Here is a 23346-nt window from a genome sequence, read left to right as displayed (position 1 = left end):
GACATGACACGTGCCAAAAATGCAATAGCCCACTTCCTTACACAGAAAGAATAGAGAACTGTAAATGGCATGTTGGATAGTTATTTCAAGTACCAAATTGGGTGTGCACAATCTTTCCCATTACCGTGGGGAACATTTTATATAAAATCAGCCAGATAGATGTCACTGTGCTTGCAAAGCTGGCCTACAGGCTGAATGAACATAGAATTTCTTCCCCTTGCTTCTGTGTGGTCATAATGACAATGATTGCACTGTGACATAGACTGATATATCGTGCCAAGGCTTTGATCTGAAGTTGGAAATGGGCTTTACAGCTCCTATCAAGAGGTGAAATGATACAGGAAAAAACACTCAAGATATTTTCAACTCTGTTGCAACTGCAAATCCTGGAAATATTCTATGAAGGCTTCTTCTGTGGGAAGTTTCATATTAACATACTTGCAGAAACAAAGAATTTCAGAATCCATTAAAATACATACTAATTTTTGCCCTCTCCCACTCATTCTATGACTATTCAAAGAATAATCCCAGTGGAACCATTTCAAATGCATTAGAAGCATTTCAAGCGAACCAGAAATAAGTGAGAATAATAAATAAATACATGAAATAAACTTGTTGTTGTGTTTTAACCCCAGCCAGCAGCTGGGACCACACAACCGCTAGCGCAGTTCCTCCCCCCCCCCCCTTCTCCCCATGAAGGTAGGGAGAAGAGGGAGAAAAGGAGGGGGAAGGGAAAGGAAGAAAAAGAATTGTGGCTTGAGATAAAGACAAGAATGACAAAAGTCACTCTCGCCACCTGGTGAATTGGTACCTTCCTGAGCAGTGATCATGGATTTTCACCCATTAGCCATTCGATTGTTCTATCTATGCTCCTTCTCAGCTTCTGTGGGAAGGGGAAATAAGTCCTTGAAAAGTATAAACATCTCCTAGCAACAACAAAAAAACATCACTGATACACCTTTCACAGCAATCACTAGAAAGAAGATTAACTCTTTCCCAGCTGAAACCAGGACACTTGCGACAAAAGTAGTTTTTTAAACAGCAGTAAATTCTTTTGAATTGAAGTGACAAGAGGTTTGTTCGTTTGTACAGTTGTGGTAAAAGTGTCACGTAGTGTTGGCTTCAGTGTCAATTGTGAAAAAGGTTTAAGGATGCTGGGAACGCCTTGTCAAAATTTTGCCCCATCTGTGTAAAGTTAAACTGGAGTAATTTTGTTACTTCTCTTGTAGTCACTCCTGCTCACTGAACTAGTTTATGCCTGTGACACCTGTATAACTGGGCTTTATAACTACTAGTGTTGCTATAAAGGTGCTGTAATAATAAACAGAAGAAGTAAATAGAGGTAATGTGAAACTGAAACGAATAGCAGTGTTTATAGAGCAGGAGAGCAAGGAAGAGAATTAACAGAGTGTAGTCCATGCCTGAAAAATCAAATAAGGTTCTGGCTTTACTACGATTAGGCAGACTAAGCCCACTGTTGTTTCTCTAGATGTGATTTTTATATTAAATTGTAGCACAGAGCACACGGTTGCAGCAAATGATAACTTGATATAAATGTTGACCTGAAGAAAACTGTAAGTCTCTCAAATCTTGCTTATGTAGCTCAGACATTGCATGTAGCATTTAGTTTATTACATTAAAAATGGCAGGGCGAAGGGGTATTTTAGTGCTTGATAGATTATCAGCAGGATATCCCTATGGTTAAGTAAAATAAAATTGGTGCTTTGAGATTTTCTTTTCAAAACACAAGAAGTCATTGCTACGGTGGATTTTTTTCAATTTTTGTGTAGCAAATTAAAGATGCTCTTTCAAAGTGCACATAAATCTTGCGTTTAGAGTTACATAATTACGTGATTTTTATCCATTTACATTAAATCTTTCCTATCATTGCTAGTATATAGGTTATTACATTGATTTTAAGTATGGTTTCTCCTGGTCTTTAGCAGTATGAATGCATGAAACCACACTTACAATGGAGCATGCTTACACGGAAGAGTCTGTCGCCTCCTTCAAAGGTGAAACCTTTGCTGATCTAAAGAGGCGAAATCCCATAGGACAAGCCATCTGATTTTAGTTTAAAACAGGGAACATATTATTAGTCCTGGACCACCCCAGCACACAACTGTCTGGTACTCTGCGAAATACAGCACTTCTGATTTTTGGAAACGTGATGCAAAGAGGCGTTTCAAAATGGCTTCTGCATCAGGCTGAATAGTGCAATGGTAAAGATTAGTGGCTGTATTCTTCTCTCAGCTCAAATGTGAGATGAAAACAAAAAATCCAAACTGAAGAATATTACCAAAACTTAATTTGGAAAATTTAAGATCTTGTATAACCTATCCGGTGAGTATAAATAAAAATTTCCTTAGTCTTAGCGACATGCCTTTCTGACAAAATCATCATTTAAAATAAAAAGGAAAGGGCGTTGTGTTTGTCTTTGAGATGGATAACTTAGAAACTGAGAGATGATCTCTGAAACGAAGGATGCTTCAGGGGTATGACTAGCAGAAAAAAATGTACCTCTGGTATTAAGTAAACAAAAGTCCCAAATCAGGATTGTGGTTCACTGTGCCAAGTGATTTGCAAACCAGATGAAGATGTATTATGCATTAGCTGATTTGTCAGATCTTGTAGGTTTTGTAAAGCACAGTGGTACGAAAGTACCACCGTTGGCTACAACCTTAGCTGACCTTATCCAACAATCACTACGAGTATCAAATAACTGTGGAAAGGAAGATAATGAAGCTCTCTATCCTAGTTATAAACCTGTGCAATTCCATTAGCTTCGGTGCATTTCTGCAGCTTTTACAGAAACCTAACCTGGAATTAAGGGTCCAGGCCTCTGTGCTGGTGAGGGTTGTTCATTCCGCTTCTGCTGTGTTTCCTTGATTTCTGTTGATAGGCTGCAGAGTGACTCAGTGTGTAGCCTACCTTATTTTGACAAAATCCTTCGCTCTCAGTAATGCCATACAGAAAATGATCCTGTTGGGTTCTCAGATTACATCCCCTCTTTTTGTCGCTAAAGCTGTATTTGTAAAGTATAAGGTGCTGTCTTCCGTCCTATATGCATTTGGCTTCTCTTTCCTTCTGCTGCCTGCTTTTGTAAATCAATTTTATTTGAAATATAACAGAAATGCTTCATAACTTCAATGTCTTTGCAAATAGTTTTTTAAAGAACATTTTAAAATAATTTCCTATAACACTGAAGCTTCTAAAATATAAAGCTGTTGTACATCAAGGAGAATCTTGCTGTATACATTCGATGCGTTTAAAGACAGGAGAGGGCATGCTGTACTTAACTTGTTTGACCTGTAATGTATACAAGGAATGGAAAATTTGGCTGCATGTGTAATGACCTGGTAGCCCAGGTATTTTCCTTTACCTTGTCAGTTAGGTAACTGACATTCATAACGCATAGAATCTTGCTTGTTGAGCAGTCTAGCATTATATTTGCTGAGCTACCGCTATACTAACTGGTATTACATTCACATTCAGTGATTTATTTGACGTGGGAAGCCAAAGAATTTCTTCTTTCCTTAAAGGATATTTGCTAGGGTTCCAAATGATCAAATGATCTACATTCCGGTTTTCCGCTTTATTACAGTTGTGATGAATACGTGATCATTTGCAATATATGTGTGTATATATACGTATATACGGTGGAACATTAGGTATATATAGTGTATATACATCAACATATATTGGGACATGACTTTCATCTTGGTCTGTGACTTCAACATTGTTCTGTGGCTTCACCAACCTAGTTTGGAAATCTCACAAATAAATCACTAATCATATTTGTTATTTCCTTCCTTAGATGAAAGTACATCTATAAAGTACCAGTTTGTATAGAGTAAGCTTTGGACCTCTCCCACTGTTTAAATAAAGCATAATATAATAAGCTAGAATTTGCAATGGCTGCTTGACACACACAAAGGTATTTTAATTAACCTGCATGCGGAAATTAACCCTTAGAGTACTGCTTCAAATTCCTCAATTTATTTTGTTATTTAATTTTACCAGTGGGCTATGCTGCTTTTCTACTCAGCTCATAGTACTGTACATAAAGGACATTAAATAGCCATACACAAAAAAAGAAGTGAGAAAAAGGAAAAAAAAACCAACCCAAAACTAACTTCTTATACACAAGGGATTCTACAAGACTAAGTACCCCAGGTTGCTAATGGGTAATGTATTCCTAAGCAACTACTGTGTTTTTTTCAAGGTTTTATATTTTGACATCAATTAAAAAGATGTAATATTTCACTGTAGCTGTGTCCTTGTTAGGTTTGTTCCTAAAGTATCATAGGTATGTCTCCTATAGAAAGAAGTCAGTTCTTTAAGGGTTAATGTGGGGTTAAGGAATCCTGAGATACTCTCCTGCTTGTCCTTCCTTAAAGGTATCTGCATGTTAATTCTCAGATATTATCCGAACAGGTGAATATAAAGACTGTATGAATGACTAACTGAATGAATGAAATAATTAATTTGAAATGCTTGCTTGTATCTTGGAAATGACTGGAAAACAGATATGTGATTTCTGAATCAAGGTCTTTAAGGAAAGGCATAAAAATCTCACCAGAGTAGAAACTCATATACTGACAATTTACTCCGTTTTTTCTTTTTTTCTTTCACATAGCCCAATAGAATCCTGCCAGAATTTCTACAAAGATTTCACGTTACAAATCGACATGGCTTTCAATGTGTTCTTCCTACTCTACTTCGGCTTGCGTGTAAGTAGTATGTCTCTGATAGCATGAGTCAGGGAGGCAATGTAGCTATTGGGTAAGGAGAGTCTTTGAACACAGCCCGATTTTACAATGGCTGGACAACGTTAAGATAATTTCTAAAATGCACGAGCAAAGTATTTGATTGAGAACATTTAGGTAATAATAATAAGCATCTAAGATCACTAAGGAGACTGATAGCTTGTAAGCTTTTGTAGATGTCCACCAGGCCTGCAATATAGGTTAACTTTTTGACATTGCGAACTTCCAAGAACCCTTTTTTCTAGAAGTATCCGCATGCTTTGTAAATTTTGTGCTAGTAATAAGGTTGTATGTTCTTACCAAGAGAATTAAAATTTCATATTGGCCACTCCTGCTTACGCAAAGCCGTAACTTAGGCTACATTATCAAGAAGCAGAGCACAATAAGAAGGAATATACTGAGAGTTGATGCTATATGTTTAATATCCATACTGTGTGGTTTTTCGAGGGGAGAGAGAGTAATGTGAAGTCCTTTCGGGTCCTGTTGGCTGAACGTACTTTAGCAGTTACAGTATGTGAGATGCACTACTAGAACACCTTTTCCAGTTCTAGTTTCAACCAAAACAAATCTTTTTGGTTTTTTGTGTTATCCAAAACTGCTTTGTCATGCAAACTGAAGTATGCTAAGTGAGGATGGTAAAGTTTTACTTCAGATTAGTAATCCTTATCTAAGTTAAAAAGCTAATATGATGTAACTTCAGTTCTCCAAGAAGTCCTGCTGAACTAAATAGGAGTTCCTGAGGAAAGGGTGATATTTGGTTGTGTGGATGCAAGAATTGGATCAATAATGATTTTTCTAGTTATGTAATAAGCATCTCAAACCTTTAGCTATTTTAGTTCAGTTTTGGTTTTGTTTTGTTTTTTTTTCCAACGAATGAATATGTCCTGTGAGGACTCACTGGCAAATTAAGGTTTTTGAAAAAATATTTTAAAATCTCATCCTTCTCCATCTGTTCTCCCCGATATGATGTTGCAACTCAAAATCATATAAATATTACCATATCTTCAGTTCTAGAAGATATTTGTGTTCAAACACAGATATATCCATTTAAAAATCTTTTTTGGCTAGTATCCAACTACGTGAGAACTCAGAAGTGAAGTCTGCAAACTGCTGATGAAGACTAAGGCCAAATTACATGACTTAGCACATAATCAAGCAGTAGGGTCTGGCAGAGATACGGCAAGTATGGAAGTAATCCTTTGGAAGCGACAGTTATGCTAGTGCTTCTAGAAGAACATGATATCTCTTCAAGCAGGGTAGGATTGCTTCTGTAATGAAACGGGCTTTTATTAGTTGCTAATTACCTAAATAAATAACTGTTCAAATACTTCCGTAGAAAAGTATGACTGGCCTTTACAGTCAACAGACTTTGTTTTCATTGTTGAATAACACGCTTTAACCTTTTTGAAAGCCTAAAGGTTGTGCCCTATGGAAAGATAAAATGCTGATTAGAACATGTATTGCAGGTTATGAAGATATTGATCTGACATCTTAAAAAGCTTTAGGTTCCAAATATTCTGGCTACTTCTAAATTCAACAGAAGGCAATTCAAAGCTTCTGCTGAAACTGGATATTTTTTTCAGTTTTCATGCTGAAGCATTGATATTGAGTAATACAGGCTAACAAAACATTAATTTATTTTTGGTTTTGAGTCTTCTCTGAGGCAAATGCTGCTCACGTTGTCTGTCTTCTTTTTAAGTATGATTTCAACATTCTTGACATCAGTAGAGTCCCCTTTCCAATGTTTTATCTGGGATTCCAACAAAGTTGGTATAAACATTTTCTGTTAAAGTTTTAAAGTAATTCTAAAGCAAGGAAATTAAGGGAATGGAATGGCTAGAGAATTTCAGTGTTTGCTTTGGAAGGAAGACAATGGATATTGTCTGTAATTGAAAAAATACAAGCACCATTTTCAAATATGTTAGTCCAGATTTGAAGTCTTACATGAATAAAACCACTCCATTAAATATCTTTGTGATGCACTAAAATTTTGAATTTATTTGTATATTTATATTTTGTATTTGTATAAAGCATGTGTTTTAATTATTACTTGAATGTGAATGGTAGTTTGACCCTACTTAAGCACAGAGGTGAATAGGCAAGTTCAAACTATGATGTCCTTGGCCTGTAAGTTTGCCGGTTTCCTTAGGCTGATTTTGTAGTCAGGAGAGAGAAATGACCTCATCCCTGGCACAATTTGAAGGACTGAAGTCCTGCTGCAGTCCTGAATTATGCCTTGCTGGTGATTGATAGTGGGACTCTTTGTAAACTATCATCTATTTAGAGACCTGCGAACAGAAAATACGTGATGAGACTACTACCAACGTTTGGTGTGCTAGAGCAAAGGTGATAGAGATTGAAATATTTTCTACTTACACTTTTCTGATATTGCTGATACATTGTTAATAAATGTGAAGAAAATGTTTTTAGCACAGATATTACAAGTCGTCATATAAATGATCTGTCTCTTTAGTTAGACCTTTCATTTTAATCTCAGTGTGGTTATCAAGCAAAGCCCAATACAGACTTCTTTCCAGTGAGACTTGTTTTGTCTGGACTGACGGGAAACATCAGTTGCTTCTCCACTAACTTTGGAGTCTAATATTTTAGAATGGAAAATACTGCACATACTTGCAACCGCTATCAGCATAATCTAATTCTTTCATCTCTCCCCATCTTTTTTTTTTTTTTTTTTTCCCCCAGTTCATAGCAGCCAATGACAAGCTATGGTTTTGGCTAGAAGTTAACTCAGTAGTAGATTTCTTCACGGTCCCTCCAGTGTTTGTGTCAGTATATTTAAACAGAAGTTGGCTTGGTAAGTAAAATAGTTTTTTCTTTTAATAGTTGTTATAAAAATACTTAAACTTTACAGATTTTGATGGAGAATTTCTTCATCTTGTGACATCGCGTAAGCAAAAGAATGTTACCAAAGTTGTTTTTGCAGTGAATTTGCCATTTCAGCAGGCAGGTGGGTTATGCCAGAAAAAGCAGTTACTAAGTCCATTTTGTTCTTGCTTCATTAATATAATCTCCTACTGTTAAGTGGTGGTGAACTCCAGCTTGAAAGTACTGTGTAACATGAGGCTGTTTTTTTTTAAAAACGATGAGTTTGATGTAATTGTCTCAGCTTACAACCTGAATAGGTGATCCACACCATTCATTCACTGAATTGGATTGTCATGCATCATTGTTAACAATGAAATCAACAAATTTTCTTCATGTTTTGAGCCATTATAGCTAAATTTTAAATCCACTGAAATAACAGATCTGGAAGAGTTGTTTAAACACTTACTGGACTGTGTAGAACTGCTAGGAATGCTTTAGAAAAGAATACGCCACACATAAAAGGGAATACAAAATGAAGCAGAGCAGACAAAATAAATCAATTCAAGAAGACCCATAATGTGGCATATGAAGTTTCTTGTACAAATTGTATGTTGTCTCTAGTTAAGTAAAATTAAAGTAAAAATTCGGGAGTTTTTATTGAGGGAAAACTTCCTAAAACTTTGTGATTGCCATGTCTTTCAACAACATAAAACTTCAAAATTTGATAATCCATTTCTCCAGAAATACAGGCACTCATTGTCCCTGAAAACTGAAGAGAGTGGTCAACTTAAAAGTTTCACGTGGAACGGAAAATATAACAGAGGGTCTTTTATAGTATTATAACGTTTTCAACTTGATACAGAAGAGCAAAGATGCAAAAATTATTGATGAATTTCTGTTGTATGAAAAGAGATTAATGAATGTATAACCATGTTAGAGTTCATACTATATACATCAGTGGTTATTAGTATTCCAAAGAAAAAAAAGCAGTAAACCAGCCGGAAAAGATCACTACAAATCCTCATATGATTACTGTCATCTTCGCATACTTCTGTTGTGTATGTGAAATCAAGTGCTTTTTGAAGGAGAAAATGTCATACAGTTCCATATTATGATAGGAAATCAAATAAAAAAGAAAAAGAAAGTACATAAATAAAAAGCAAGCTTATGCTTAAACGGAAATTGCTGATTTGACTAGCTATAACTCAATCCCAGATTCTTTGCATTATGTGAATTAAAGGGATATATTTTCACACTTGAATGCGACATATCAGAGTTTCCCAGAACCTTGAGATTGAAATCATTGGAGATGAAGGCTATCTAAGAGCAAAACCTAGAATCACAGGGTCCATAGAAAAGGACTATGAAATGAGAAAATAGCAAAACTGCAAAATTAGGAAAGTGAGGCAGAGATGTAATTAGTTGAGATGAATACCCATTGTGAAAGTAACTCCATAATAGTCAGGCTTATGGTGACGCAGCAATCTAACTAGCGGTACCAACAGGAATAATGCGAGAGTTTGCCCGTTTAGCAGTTTTTACAAGATTTATGTTGGGTTTTAGGCAGAGTTAAGCATTGTACTTACAGTTATTCATAGGGCTGAAAGGATTTCCATTGCTCTTAATTACACGAGTGTCGTTTTTTCTTGATTTCTTGTTTATAGTCCCACTTTACCTGCTTTCTCACAGAATCCTCCTGAGACATTTATCACCTGCTGAGGCATGGATTTTTTTTTTTTAATGCAGTCATCTTAGGAATGATATATTTACAATGTTTTAGCTTTGCACCTGTTTCCACTGTGTTTATTCCCACGGGGTTTTCACTTTAAGGAAAATCATCCTTAGTGAAATAATTCACTAATTCAAAAATGTGAATTATTGGGATGTCTGACATGGCTGTAATTTAGATCAGCAAATTATTATTTTGAGATGCTGTGATGAAAGATTTTAAGCAAATACACTGAAGTGTATTAATGAAAATGGTCTATTCCTTTACACCTTTTAAAGAAATGGCAAAATTTACTCTCCCTGTGGAGTTTAAATACTTTTGGACATACTTGTAGGTAATACAGTGGCAGGACTGGGAGCATGAGTGGAGGGGAAAGGAGGGTGTTTGGACCATATTATTTTCAGTTTCAGGTTAGATGCCTAGTTTTCCTTTTCCTTTTATATGATTTTTGTAATTGAGCGATATATCTTTGTGCAGAGGGTGATTCAGAACACAAATTCTGGTTTCTGCGCCAAGTGTCCCTGTGGAAATAGGAATCACAGGGAGGTTAGCCTAATGAGGCAAGTAAATACAGAGTCCTTAATGGTAGGCAATGTGATAATCATTTAACAGGTTTGGAATTCAGGGTATCCCAATAGTTCTTTGCATGCTTTAAGAATTTCTTACTGATTAAGCAGGGTTCCTTTATATGCCTTAAATTTCCAGATCATTTAGGAGCCCAAATACAATACATTGTCTGGATTGTATTGTGCATTAGGGTATTTCCAGTTTGTTTCACTATTGATTCACGTCAGTCAGCTGTGATGAGTTCATCTAAGTACTAGAAAGAATGAAAGTCAGCAGAATGTGGCTCCCTGAATTCCCAATATCACAAGAACTGTCCTGGTTTAGCTAACTGACAATAAAGTAAGTACGGACACACAGTTTAAACAGTATTTAAAAACCCAAACCATCCTAAATCAAAAATAAACTTTGCCTTCGGAGCACTAAATGCTCATAGAAAGATGTGAAGTATAGCAGAGGACATGTGGCCTGAATGTATTGTCTTTTAATGTACTGTAGTGGAAAGCCAGTGGGTTTTTTCCTTTTCTTATGCTAGTTCAGAAATGTCACCATTCAGGTATTACGTAACTCTTAGTACGTGAAGCCTTTCATTTTCCATGCACTCTTTTGCATTCGGTTGTTTATAAAAGGTTTTTTGTATCTCAAAACTCTGTATATAAATGGAATTTTCCATCAATATTCGTTGTTTCAAATCTAATCTTCCATGTAGATTCCAATATGCAAACAAAATTCAATATGCAAGATAGATCAGATTATGCTTTTCCATCAAAAGGTTCCTTGGCATGGTAGGGCATTCACTGTCTAATGTACAGGTGAAGGCACAACAGTACTTTACACCTGCAAAATACCAGATTTTTAGATTTGATAAATCCTTTAGAAAGGATTTCTAGGGTATCATCTTTGCTAGCACAGGGTGTAGTGAAAAGTACAGGAAGTACAGGAGCAGAATACAGCTGGCACATGGAATGATCTCTATTATTGAAAGATTGGGGGGGGAGTAGAGAAAGGGAAGAAAATTTGAATGAATCTGTAATTCAGTGGTATACATTGCTTTGCCAGTTGGTATAAAAATTTCTTATGCTTTTACTTAAAACTGTACAGATACAAACATCAGTGTGTTTAGTGATGTTCATTTGCATCTAGATCCCCTTGACATTTTTCCAACACAGTTTTGGAAGCAGTAGCATTTGTGTAGATACTTATGCATAAAATAAAGCTGTGCTTTATAAAATCATAAATCTTTCTTGCACAACACTGTATAAGAAACTTTCTGGTGGTGATAGAAGGACAGTTCTCCACTTCAAGTGCAGGATTCTGTGGAGTGGAGAGAATCTTCCCAAGGGAAGAATGATAAAAGAAAGGGGGGAATCTCTGGCTCTTGAGATTTTACGGGTAATTTTGACAATTTCAACGAAATTATTTCAGTGCATTGCTGAATCTGGATACTGTCTTTACAGTCTAAGTGAAGGCAAGCTAAAAAGGTTGTTGGATGAAAACAAAAAAATTGCAATGGGAGAAATAATGCCATGGTAAATCTAATTTTTTTAACACAAACTCACCATGATCTGATCATCACAGCTAAATTTCAGTTTCAGATCTTCGTTTCTTTGGATAGCTTGCAGTCTGCCAAGTTGGAGAGCCCTGCAAGAAATGAACATCTTCCAGTTGTATTTAGTAATGACTTGCAAACACTCTCCACACCGCTTAAAACTGTTATTCTATCTTCTGTGATAGCAAAGGCACTTCAAATAACTGAAATGCCTTTTATCATGTACTTGTATGCTTATGAAAAGGGAAATACTGATTTTATGAGCAGACTGTATTGGAATAAATTGCCTTGACAGGATAGTATTGTTAAAGGAAGATTAAACATGTAAAATATGATCTTGGCTTCACATTTACAAGGACATGCGAATGAGGAACAATCAGCCTTAGGACTACAGTGATTTAAATAAGGCCTAATATATATGGATTTGGTAGTGTCCCATATTATTGAATCAAAGAAATTAAAGATGGAAAAGATCTATTAAACAATCCATTTCCTTTTCCTGACCATGTGCTTTCAGTGCTTCATCTATTCTACTCTACAAAATTTCAAGTGATAGAAACTGTTTGATTCCTAATACATTCTATTAATAGAAAGATTTTTCCATCCTCCTTCATTTCTGTCATCCCCTTTAGTCTAGGCTGCTGCTCAAGCCATGCTATTTTTTCAGAAAATAGTTCAAGATTTACAGTGGGGAAAAGGCAGACAACAGATGCAAATGTAGACGCACGCACAGCATTGAGAACGAATATCTTTGTGTGGCGTTTCCCATAGTTATGGAAGAGAGGGGATCCTTTTTTCCATTCCTTGGTCAAATTCTCTCCCGGTCCCGTTACAGACATCTCAAGTAGTTTTGGATGAGGCTTGTGGTCTCAGTATTAATTCCTGGTCTGAGAAGACTGTTTCCAGCATCTGTGGTAGGCATTCAGCTGTTTTTGTGAGTTGGAGAACGAAAAAAAAAAAAATTAGTTTCCCTCTGTGGAAAGAGATAGATGGCTTTGGAGAAAAAACATTGTGTCTTATTAAAATAGTTAAGCTGATGGTGTGAATGCCTCCTGTCAATCCAGTAGGTGCGCTTCAAGATGAAGCTTTAGTTACAAATCTGTAATGTGAAAACAGCATTTGTTTCTATACCCTGTAAACTTATTTGTTGTAACCTCTACAGAAAAGCTTAGCCTGAAACCATATTTGAATCTGCAGAATACTTTATTTCTTTTGGAAAGCGTAGATATTTTAAGGGAACTTAGAGCGGTACCTCAGTTACACTGACACAAAGAAGTGTTCTGTAACTAAATTGTAAGGATACCATTCTAAGAGAAGAATTATGACCTCCAAAACTTTATAATCATTTACTGTCTTGTGATGCATGCATGGGTCTCAAACCTATGATTTTGTTGGTTGTCTTGTGCATTTCTGCCATCTATTGGTGAAAACTTTGAATACACATCCAAATTCTACAATATTTTTTACAAAGCTAGTGTATTTTATACAGCTTTAAAGCATTTTGTGTCATTTTACTTTTACTGTAAGTTATTTTATATATAATAGAAGCTAAATTCGGTAAAATTTCCTAGGAGAATTGTATTTTACGTATATGTGCATATGTGCTACTTTTCTGTGCAGTCACATTTCTTCATACACTTCAAATGCCTTCAAACAGGTATCAGAATGAATTTAATGAAAATAGTTCTGAATACTCAATCTCCTTGGTGATTTGTCAATAATATGTCATTGAATGGGCTGTATCACATTTTTATTATATTGAAGACAACAATGTTTAGCTTTCTTCAAGATACTTGAATCGGTTCAGTTTTCACGGAGCGTATATGTTTTGACAGGGTACCAGTTAACGTGGTACTTCACAACAGGCTCTTGAGTTGGTACAATATTAATAGCGAAAGGTAATCTTGTGACAAATATGTTTTTGTCGTAACATCCACAACCATTTCTTATGAATATTGTTGCACGCAAGTATGAAAATATGCTTCTCCTCCGCTCTCCTCCATTGATAAGTCAAACAAGTTAGCCAAAAGGCACTGGAGCAGAGGAGAAACACAAGGCCAGTACTAGCCTCAAGTGTCGTTAGTTCCTGTCATCTAGATGACATTCATAGAAACTGCATGCTTGCTGCCCTACAACTCTGAATTCAAAGTAAACTGGATAATTTAAGTCGTCTTCTGTTCCCAGTCTATCACTGTGAGGAGCGGCACTTAACACTGCATAGAAAATTCACCCTACGTTCGTGCTGTTTTCTATTTGAATGTGATTGGGAGGGGCCATATGTAAAGGAGGACCTTGATTTTTCCCGTGAGAATGAGCGGCAGGCTTAGCCCAAAAGCAGTCATACTCTCTGAATGTTGGGGAGCTATTACAAGTTAATATCATAGCTAGTATCGGTTATATTGCTTTAAATAAAAGTGCTTCCTAGTTTATCTGGCTCACTGGCTGGACTACTTTGACCTGTTGCGTCTTTTCTCATCCTGTGCCCTTCGGAGAGAAAAAACTTGATTAAGCAAGAATGCATCTTTAGTGGAAAAAAAAAAAACAGTCTTAAGTTTATAGTTACCTATAAACAAATGCATATAGTTCGTTGTCATCCCAGGCCCTGCTTGTCACAACCTTGTTCTCTTCATTATCAAGCATCACATCCTTTAGTATCATTGGTTAATTTTATTAGTGTGGGTATTACTTTTCCTCCAGAATATTAATAGAAGTATCAGATAACTTAAGGTCAAGAACACATCCCTGACAAGACTCCCAGGAAGACATGCCAGATGAATTTCAAGACTTAATGGTTCTTGGTGCACTTAATGAGTGCCATGGTAATGCTGAGTAAATTACATCAGTATTTATAGCTTTATCACTCAACCATGACGTTTCATGGACAAGGTAATGGGATAGGATGTTTTTCTAAAGTGTATACATAAATATAATTCTTTATCTTGACCACTTAATTACTTTGTAGTAGAATTCTGTGTTTTGTCTAAGATTGATTAATCGGCCTGTGGTTACTTTTTTTAAACTTATGGAAATAACATTAACTTTCTTAAATATTTCTGGAACATCTATAAACTATTTGTGTCAGACTCACTGAAAACCAACATTAAGTATTCCACAGAGTGAGTTTTTAACACTTTTGGACGCGATTTAGCCAGATGTGATGACTTAAAAATGTCTGGCTTAATGGATGTGTTTATTAGCATTCTCCTTAGTCGTGTTAGGAAGGCAAGTATGCCATCGTTACACAACTGGCTTTTTGTCAGTTACAAAATAAAATATATATGCGACAATTCTGCCTTTTCTCCATTGTTACTGAAATGTCCACCACGCTGCTAGTAATAGAATGCTACAATTAAAATGTCTTTTATTTGCCATTCATTAAGTCCGTGGTTGGTTAACATAGCTCATAAACGCTTTCTTCTTTTTGAAATTTGACGTTTTAAAATACAATATATATATATATAAATATTTTGAATTTCTGTTTTCTTGGTTTTGTTTTTTTTTTTCATGAACAGTAAATGCAATCATTATTTTCATTTAAACAGCCAAAATTTGAATTCCATAACCACTTTTTCCTTATCTGCCAAGATGAAGTCGTATAGACAATCCTCACCTCAATGAAACACTCTTAGTATTCTTTTCTGGTTATAATATTTAGAAGTTTGAAAGGTGTATTAATATTCTTCAGCATATGTTTTTCAGATAGATGTTTCCATGATATAAACCAAACTTTTGTTTTTCACATGTATTGTACAAAGGAATATAAGCAGCTAGACTTTACATTGTCTGATATACCCAATTTGTTTATTGTCATCATCAGTTAAGGTTATCTTTCATGTTTTTTCTGGACATGGATCCATAAACATTTCTGATCATAGTCTGCCAAATTTAGTGATTCAGAAACACAGAATGTCATTTTGGTATAGATGGACTGCTAAATTCAAGTAGTTTATAATAACTGATTTTAACTTTTCACTCATATTTAATTAAATCATACTGTAATATCATATGTTGTTCAGTCATAGGGTAATATCAAATATAAGGGATTTATGCTGAAAAATAAATTACTGCAATTTCTCTTAATAGCCAAACATTTTGCATTTTTTGGTAAGATATTGTGTAGTTTTCTTCTCTCCATATCCCTTCTTATTTAATCAAGATATGTTCTCAATATGCGGATATTATGTGAAAGAACCCACTAATGTTTTCTTTTTACCCTGCTTTTTATTATCAGTTTAATTACTTTATGACTGCTCTTGTGTTCTCTAGTGGTCTTTCAGACTCCCTGATTAAGTTTCTTCTGCTCAAATGAAGGCTACACAAACCGTACAGTTTTGCCTTTAATTGAATGGGGCATAATGTTCTAAAAGAAAACGCTTTCCATCAAACTGCTTAGGGAACCCATCATTCACTTAGACTGTCTTCTGGCATTTGTACTCCTTTGCATGAGGGCCTTTAAAAATGCTCCTTGTAGTGTCCAAAAAGATCATTGCATTATCATTAGTCAGATGCTTTCCAAATTTTCCTGAGCCTACCTACTAGCGTGTAACGAAACTGCACTTTCCTGAATGGTAATGTGAGAGATAAGATTAATTTTATTTATTTGATTAATTGTATCTAATCTTTAAAAGTCAGCTGGAAGACCAGTTGAAAATAAGAGTTCATGTCTTGGTTCCAAGATAGTATGTTAATTTGTACAGTACCTTGTAGGCATTCAGTCTACTCATTACACTATCCATTAGTTTTCCCCTGATATCTTCTTTCACTGATTTCCTGGTAACTGGTTTGTTGGTTGTTTTTTTTTTTTTTAATACATTGAATCTGAGTAATAATGTTGCAGAGTGTGATCACTTCTCAACTTGGAATTTTCAATGCTTGTTGGTTACACTCTTTTATACTTTGTAAGTAATAAAATTAATATCTGCATAAGCCCCCAAACAGAAGTCCTTATACCTAGAACATGAGAGTTTATATTCTGGTAGTTTTAACATAAGTTTTATGATTTGTTGTGACCATTTTTGAGCTTTAACTCTTCTTCTATTTCTAAGCATCTAACTTTTGTAACACAGCTTAAAGGACCTCTTTTATCTTCTGGGCTAAAAGCCCTGGGCTAAATGTACTGAGGTAGCTCTCATTAATTCAGCACCAGTTGTCTAGTGTGCTCTGTAGTGCACGAGGCTTGGTTTATGTGGAATTAAGAAAAGATGCATTACACCGTTTAAGTAATTTAAAAAAAAAAAAACAACAACCAAACTAGCCACGTTACTCCTGACATTTTTGCAAGACTGAATTAGTCATAAGCAAATCCTGTTGAGACTGGAATTAATATAAGTTGATGCAAAGATAGTTGGGATCTCACTAGAAAGAATAGAAATTAGGAATTCCACCCGAGACTTTAGAAAGTTCATATACTGGCTGTTCTTACTGCGTATCAGAGAGCCCAGAATGAATTTACGTACTCAACTGAGACTGGAGGTTTATATAAAGCAGATCATTCCTACCCTTTCAATAATCTTTTGGCAATTCCTTCACTCAACTTTATATATATGAATCTAAAAAAAGTCAAAAGAGTCTTGATTAAGATTTTCACTCTTATAATTCCAAACTCAAAAGGGGAAACTTCATGGATGCATTTATTTAGATGTACTGCTTGACCACCCCTTGATAGGCCAAAAATCTGTTGGGATTAGGTAAGATTACTTCTTGCACTTCTATGCTACAGATTTCAATATGAGCAAAATTCTGACCTTCCTGCTTATGTGGCATTTCATAAGTAACAGCTGAATGGGGAATAGTTTGAAACAGTGCTAGATTCCTCCTCAATCTGTTCCTTGATCCACTAGTGAATTTTTGCAATTGCAGTAATTTGCCATACAAAGTCAGGTGACATCTAAAGAAGAAAAATTTGGGATATAGAGATAAGTGTTCTTCCAGCTGAAGTATTTAAGGCTTTTTCTGAGGTTTTGGACTGCAGGATATTTATACCATCTGGCGGAGTTTCATACAATATTAACTTAAGTCAATAAAACATTTTTTGCCACTTGTTTCATATCAATTTTGTGGAATGCTTAAGGTTCTCTAGTACTTCTGTATTTATAGTATCTATGCTTACATTATACAGGGCTTATTCTTGATTCGCTGCTGACCCCCAGACCTTTAGCATTCGTTAACCTTGTTGTCACCTTCAGCAGTGTTTAGTATCATACTTTCTCAAATTCTGAGTAAAAATAGAAACACAGCTGAGAAAATCCAGTCCAGAAATGGAAGGACATATCTCTGCATCGCAAAAGTGTCTTTGAAGTTATCGACTCCTACGTTACTACTTGCACTGCAGTGATGCACCTGATGGATTGCAGAAAGTCTTTGCCAATAAAGCTAATGATGCTCTGAGGGCAGGATTTGCTTGCTCTTCAAGTGCGTGGTTTTGGATCTTTCTGCTGCTTTTCCCAGTTTCTTCTGTTCAGGGAACTTTTTAATACGGAGTGGCATTAAATAAGCTGCTGCTAAACTTTGGAGTGCGGTTTCTCACTCAGGCATTTAGTTCTTAATGTGTTCGTAAATTTTATATAGGCTTGTGTTAGTAACAAAACAGTTTGCTCTAAATCTATCTACTGATCTTACTTCCACGACTTGATATGTATAAAGGGATATGAAGCCAAAGGATTAGAATTTTCTTGGTATTTTAGGTTCCAGCTATCTAAGCTTATCTTGTCTTGAAAATTGCACAGGCAATTTTATAAGTAGGCTTTCTTATGAAATCTCCCTAGTTGCCGCTTCAGGTCAGAAGCTGAAATATTGGCAAAGCAGCCTATTTGACTTTATCAGCTCTTTTGTTTGTTGCTAGTAAAAATGTAGCAGGTGGCAGATAAAGATCAAAAATAGAATAATGCATCTTTTAAATTAAAAACAGTATTTAAACTTAGAAAACTGTGGTTTTCCATATAAGTAAAACTTTTAATATATAAGTCATTTTTTTCTCTAAAGCTATTTTCTTGTTTCAGCTATAAGTGATTTATACGAGGAAATTATTTTGCCTTCTTTTTAAATCATCTTCTATAAAGTAAAGCAGATGGAGGTGTGCTGTACAGGGGCGGGTGTAGTACACAGCATTTTGTTCAACATTATCCTGTAAGGAGCGCTCTTTTTATTAAAAATAATAATATTGTAGCATCACTGTGGAATTTTAGCTGAAAAGAATTGGCCATTTAGTATCTTAAGTGTCAAGTTCAATTTCAAGAGGTTTTGCGTTCAAGTCAGGATATCTGGAGATGATAATCTACAAAATCAAAAGGGAAGAGTTGTAGTCCCTCATAAGCAAAGATGACTAAGAGCTAAACGGTTTAGTCTACCGCTTTATGAGATTTCTGAGATACTCGAAACTCTCCAGTGCTTATTTCTCCATTCTCACCTAGTTAATCTGCTGCTCAGTATCAATTATCTGTCATCTTTAGTGTCTTCCTAATTGCTGGTTATGTTTTCCTTTGATCAACCCCTTACTGTGTGGAACCTTTTCCTTCAGAACTGTACAAGTTTTTGTGTACAGGTGTGCTTATGCTGCACTACAGAGGTACATTGGTTTCTTTCCGATCACTGTGCGTCCAGCAGTTAATGCCAGTCTCATTCATCCACGCTGCAGCCCCTTGGTCATTCCAGGATATAATGCCTTTTCAGCCTTGTGACAGAAGAAGAAATAATCCCGGTGGGATATATATAAAATCCTAATATGATTTGAATGCCTTTCACAATCTTTGTATGCATTCTTTTTTCAAAATCCAACATTTTTTGGATGCAACCCTCTCCTATTCAACATCCAACTTTGTAGAATCGTTTCAGTTGGAAAAGACCTTTAAGATTGTAGAGTCCAACCGTTAAACTAACACTGCCAAGTCAACCACTAAGCCACGTCCCTCAGCATCTACATGTCTTTTAAATACCTCCAGGAATGGTGAGTCAACCACTTCCCTGGGCAACCTGTTCCAATGCTTGATAACCATTTCAGTGAAAAAATTTTTCTTAATATCCAATCTAAACCTTCTCTGGGGCAACTTGAGGCCGTTTCCTCTTTCTTAGCAATGTTCTGTTGTGTAAAAGCTGCTGTAGGTAATAGATACGATATTATTTAGAGGTTCACTTTCAGTTACGTGAAACTCCTTGAGAATTTGCTTCTTAGTAGGCAGAACACAGATTTTCTGTCTGACATGGATTTTAAGAGAGGAGTTTTTAAATGCTACTCCCCTTACTGGATTTATTCTTGATTCAGCCTTAGTGCTGAATGGACACTTGCAGCTCTCAGACTTTGTATTTAAACTTGATACAATACTGAATAGGCGAAGGCTACTTTTTAGTACTGGCGTGGGGTGAAATAAGGGATACTGATAGGTGGTGTATAGACCTACATGACAGCTACATTTCCAAAAAGCAGTTAAAACACCATAATCTTTGATGTCTATGAAATTTTATGCCTGAATTCTTAATCTGACAGCTGGTATGAAATACTGTTTTTTGTTATTACAACATAGATTTTAAACTGTGTGCAAGGAATCGTTCTCTACACTGAGTAAAAGGGCATCACTTCTCTTGGACAGGCATAAGTATTTTATGAAGTTTGGCACCCATCTGGTGAGAAAGCTGCTGGGTTTTTTTCTAATTTTAATTGCACTTGGATCATAATCACATATAGAATGTGTGGCGTATCATTTTCGTAACTCATTTTTCATAATTAATATATCTGTATGTATCTGCTCTTATCTATTCTTTAAATATTTTCTTTGTTCAATTCAAAGATTAAAGAAGGTTCAATGGCTAGGATGCGTTATATTGTACCAGTTGATTAGAATTGAAATATTTGACTCCTTTTCAAATCTTCTTTCATAGTATGCTCATTGGTTTTTTGGCGGTTACGGCCCGTGCCTTGTGACTCACAGGAGCAAAGACAGGCAGAATGGCAAGTCTTTTTTTAAACCAACGTCCTGCAGCATGAGTCAGGCTTTAGATCTGGCCTTTGTCCTTCCTTTGCCTTTGTTCTTATCGTTTGTCCTACCCCACGGTTACAGCCTCTCAGAATAGCATATTCCTGATTTTAGTGCAATTCGTTCATGCTGAATGCCATGAAAATTATACAAGATGCTAACTTGTCATTCTTCAGGAAGTGAAACTATTTCATATTGGGTTGTAATGGGCACTTTAAAAAACAAACCCTAGGTTTCCAAACTTCAGTGCGACCTCTCTGCAAGGTTAACTTGCTGAGGTGTAACCTCTTATTTCAGGGGTCGTCTTGATTTTCGTAGCATCATCAGCGAAGTCTTCAATTAATTTATTCTCCAAAAATCAAAGAATTAAAAAAAGGCATATCCTTTTTGAATATGGACTTCAGTGTCAGCTGTATGGTAGAATAATACTTCCTTTATAAAATATGATGCTTACGAGATAATACGCTCTGATTTTATGTAAAGATCTGCTATTCATTCACTACTAGGTATTTCTCTGCCTGTCTTATGGAGTATGACATAGTCATTGCCTGAAGTGGTATAAAGCAACAAAGTTAATATTTACATATCTAGTGACTCTGTTTTTGTTATTGCTAATGCTAAGCTTTCTGAAAATGGTTTAATATCGTAAGGCTTGGAGACTGGGAGATGAAAAATACATCATGCAACTACATGCGTTTCTTCAGGAACCCAAGTTTGGATTGTAAATTTACCTTCTAAATCATTTAGTGAGATTAATAAGCAGTAAGTGCTTGGCAGAGTGGATATTAGATTGTTCTGGTTTTGTCATAACCCACAGAAAATGCTACAAAGCTGTACCAAAAAGTAGTTGTTGCCAACCTGTATAGTTTTTATATTCAGACATACCATTTTTTTGTTTTTTTTTTTTTTTTCTATGAATATTAGTTTTACGCTTTTTGAAATAGGACCAATGAAAATTTGAAGGGCCATTTTGTGTGGAACAATAGCTTTTACGCTGTAGTTTCGGAAGTAGCAACCTGAAAGAGAGGTGAGATACACATAGAACATTCTGTGTTGCCTTACTATAAAATAAATTAAAAAGTAATTTTCAAGGAGAGAATGATCACTGGATATAACAAAGTTATTTTTCTCTACAGCAGGTTTCTCCTTGGCATGTTTCCTTGTGTTTCATGTTTTTTCTAGATCGTTCTTTTGGGCACAGCTGTAAGCAGATAGTATCCTACAAAAGCACAGCAAATCAGTCATCCCTGTCTAACCTGTGCCTTAGAGGACAATAATTTCATACCTGCTTCTACCAAATACATCGGTTGCCTATGCCAAAGAGCTGCCCTTCCCTTGCGCTCCTTCAGGATGGTATAGCGAGCACCTAGTTCCCGCATAGACAAAGGCAAAGCGGAGCTCAGCTGCTGAGAAGTCTTGCTTTCTTCTCCTGCGTATTTGAGATGAACGTTTCCACATTTGGATGGGCTTTGAAAACAAGTTGTCGTTTAATGGTAGCAATGCCTCCATATGTACATCAATCCATTTTTATGCAAATTCAGGAAGAGTCAGGGAGTGGTATGCTCCAAGGAAACGCTTCTGTTGAAAATAAGGAAAACTTCAGTCATAACATGCTTTAAATAGCTTGGGTTCATTGAAGGTATGATAGGTTTTATCAAGTCATCCGAGAGTCTTTAGAACAGAATGAATGTTGATTAATTTGGAGTAAATACTTTGGCGCAGGCTGCACGCATCTCCAGTGTTTCTGATAACACAGAGTTTTAGGACTTTTAAGGACTGTCAACTGTGTCCTTCACAGGGGTAGGAAAAAGTAACACTGGAAATGGTGCCATTTTCCTAATGGCATTATCTTCATCTGCTCAATTGGTCTTTAGACTTTCACTCAGATGCTCATCTGTGCTGGATGGTAGGATATCTAAAAGGTAGTTTTCTTGACAATTGAAAAAAAAAAATTAGCTTACAAAGAACAATGTTCTGTAATCTAATTTTACATCTAATATGCAAAATGTGGCCAAGTAATAGGTAGAAAATATAGATGGTAGAGGACTGTACTCTTACCGAAAACAATAAGCTGTCTTGCACAATCAGATTGTAGAACAGGATGCTGAAAACCAATCCATTGGAAAGCAGAAATTTCTACACAGGAAAGTAATACAAACGTCTTTGTGTGACTCTGTGATGCTTCTCAGCAAAATATGTCATCATCCTGCTGCTGCTGAAATTTAGATTCATATTTTTAACTTGTGCAACAGGTTCATTTTCGATTAATTTCCAGTTTTTGTCACTTAATTCATGTTTTCAGATTTTGTGCGCTGACAGCAAAAGGGAGAAAATTGATAAAAATCTGGCTATGCCAGGGAGCTGAGAGAGTTAAACGAAAACTGTCAAATTACAAAAAAACAAAATATAAGTTATGTAAACTAAATGGCTTGGCTCTTGATATTTATTACTTGGGTAATATTCTCCTTTAGAGATGCTCCAGGCTCACGAGGTAAATGGATTCTACACCCAAACATTTGCTATACTAAGTACAAAGTACACTAATAATAGGTTTAAAATTGGATAATAACAAGATTATAATACTATTCAAGATGAAATACAAAAAGAAAGGAAAATAGTATGCCTTATATGGTAAAAAGTAAGTAGGACATTATTTTCATTTGAGCTGTACGAGATTTTGTTAGTAACACGGATAAGTACTACCGTGTTCAAATCATTCCAATTTGACAGTAATGATCCAAATGCTCACAGATATATTATATATATATATATCCACAAGCGTATGTATAGAATCAAGAACTGTTCCTACGAGGCTCAGTGGAACTTTAATATTGTGACCAGTGGGAACATGACCAGGTCATTTGTAAGAACATAGTGTAAAGGTTACAATGTAAAGGACTCAGTAGTGGTTTGCCTCTGATTCACTCATTGCATATCACTTGA

The 23346-nt window shown here is 35.7% G+C and overlaps 1 protein-coding gene across 1 annotated transcript in view; it reads left to right on the top strand.

Moving 5' to 3' along the window:
* KCNMA1 (potassium calcium-activated channel subfamily M alpha 1) overlaps positions 1–23346 on the top strand; it is a 518607-nt gene that overhangs the window by 309048 nt on the left and 186213 nt on the right. Inside the window, 2 exon segments of the mRNA XM_082486073.1 lie at positions 4640–4733; positions 7473–7584. Coding sequence (XP_082342199.1) covers positions 4640–4733; positions 7473–7584 — 206 coding nt within the window.

This window comes from Vanellus vanellus (assembly GCF_965231255.1).
Source record: "Vanellus vanellus genome assembly, chromosome: 7".
Lineage (NCBI taxonomy): Eukaryota > Metazoa > Chordata > Aves > Charadriiformes > Charadriidae > Vanellus > Vanellus vanellus.
This window is presented reverse-complemented; position numbering and strand designations above follow the sequence as displayed.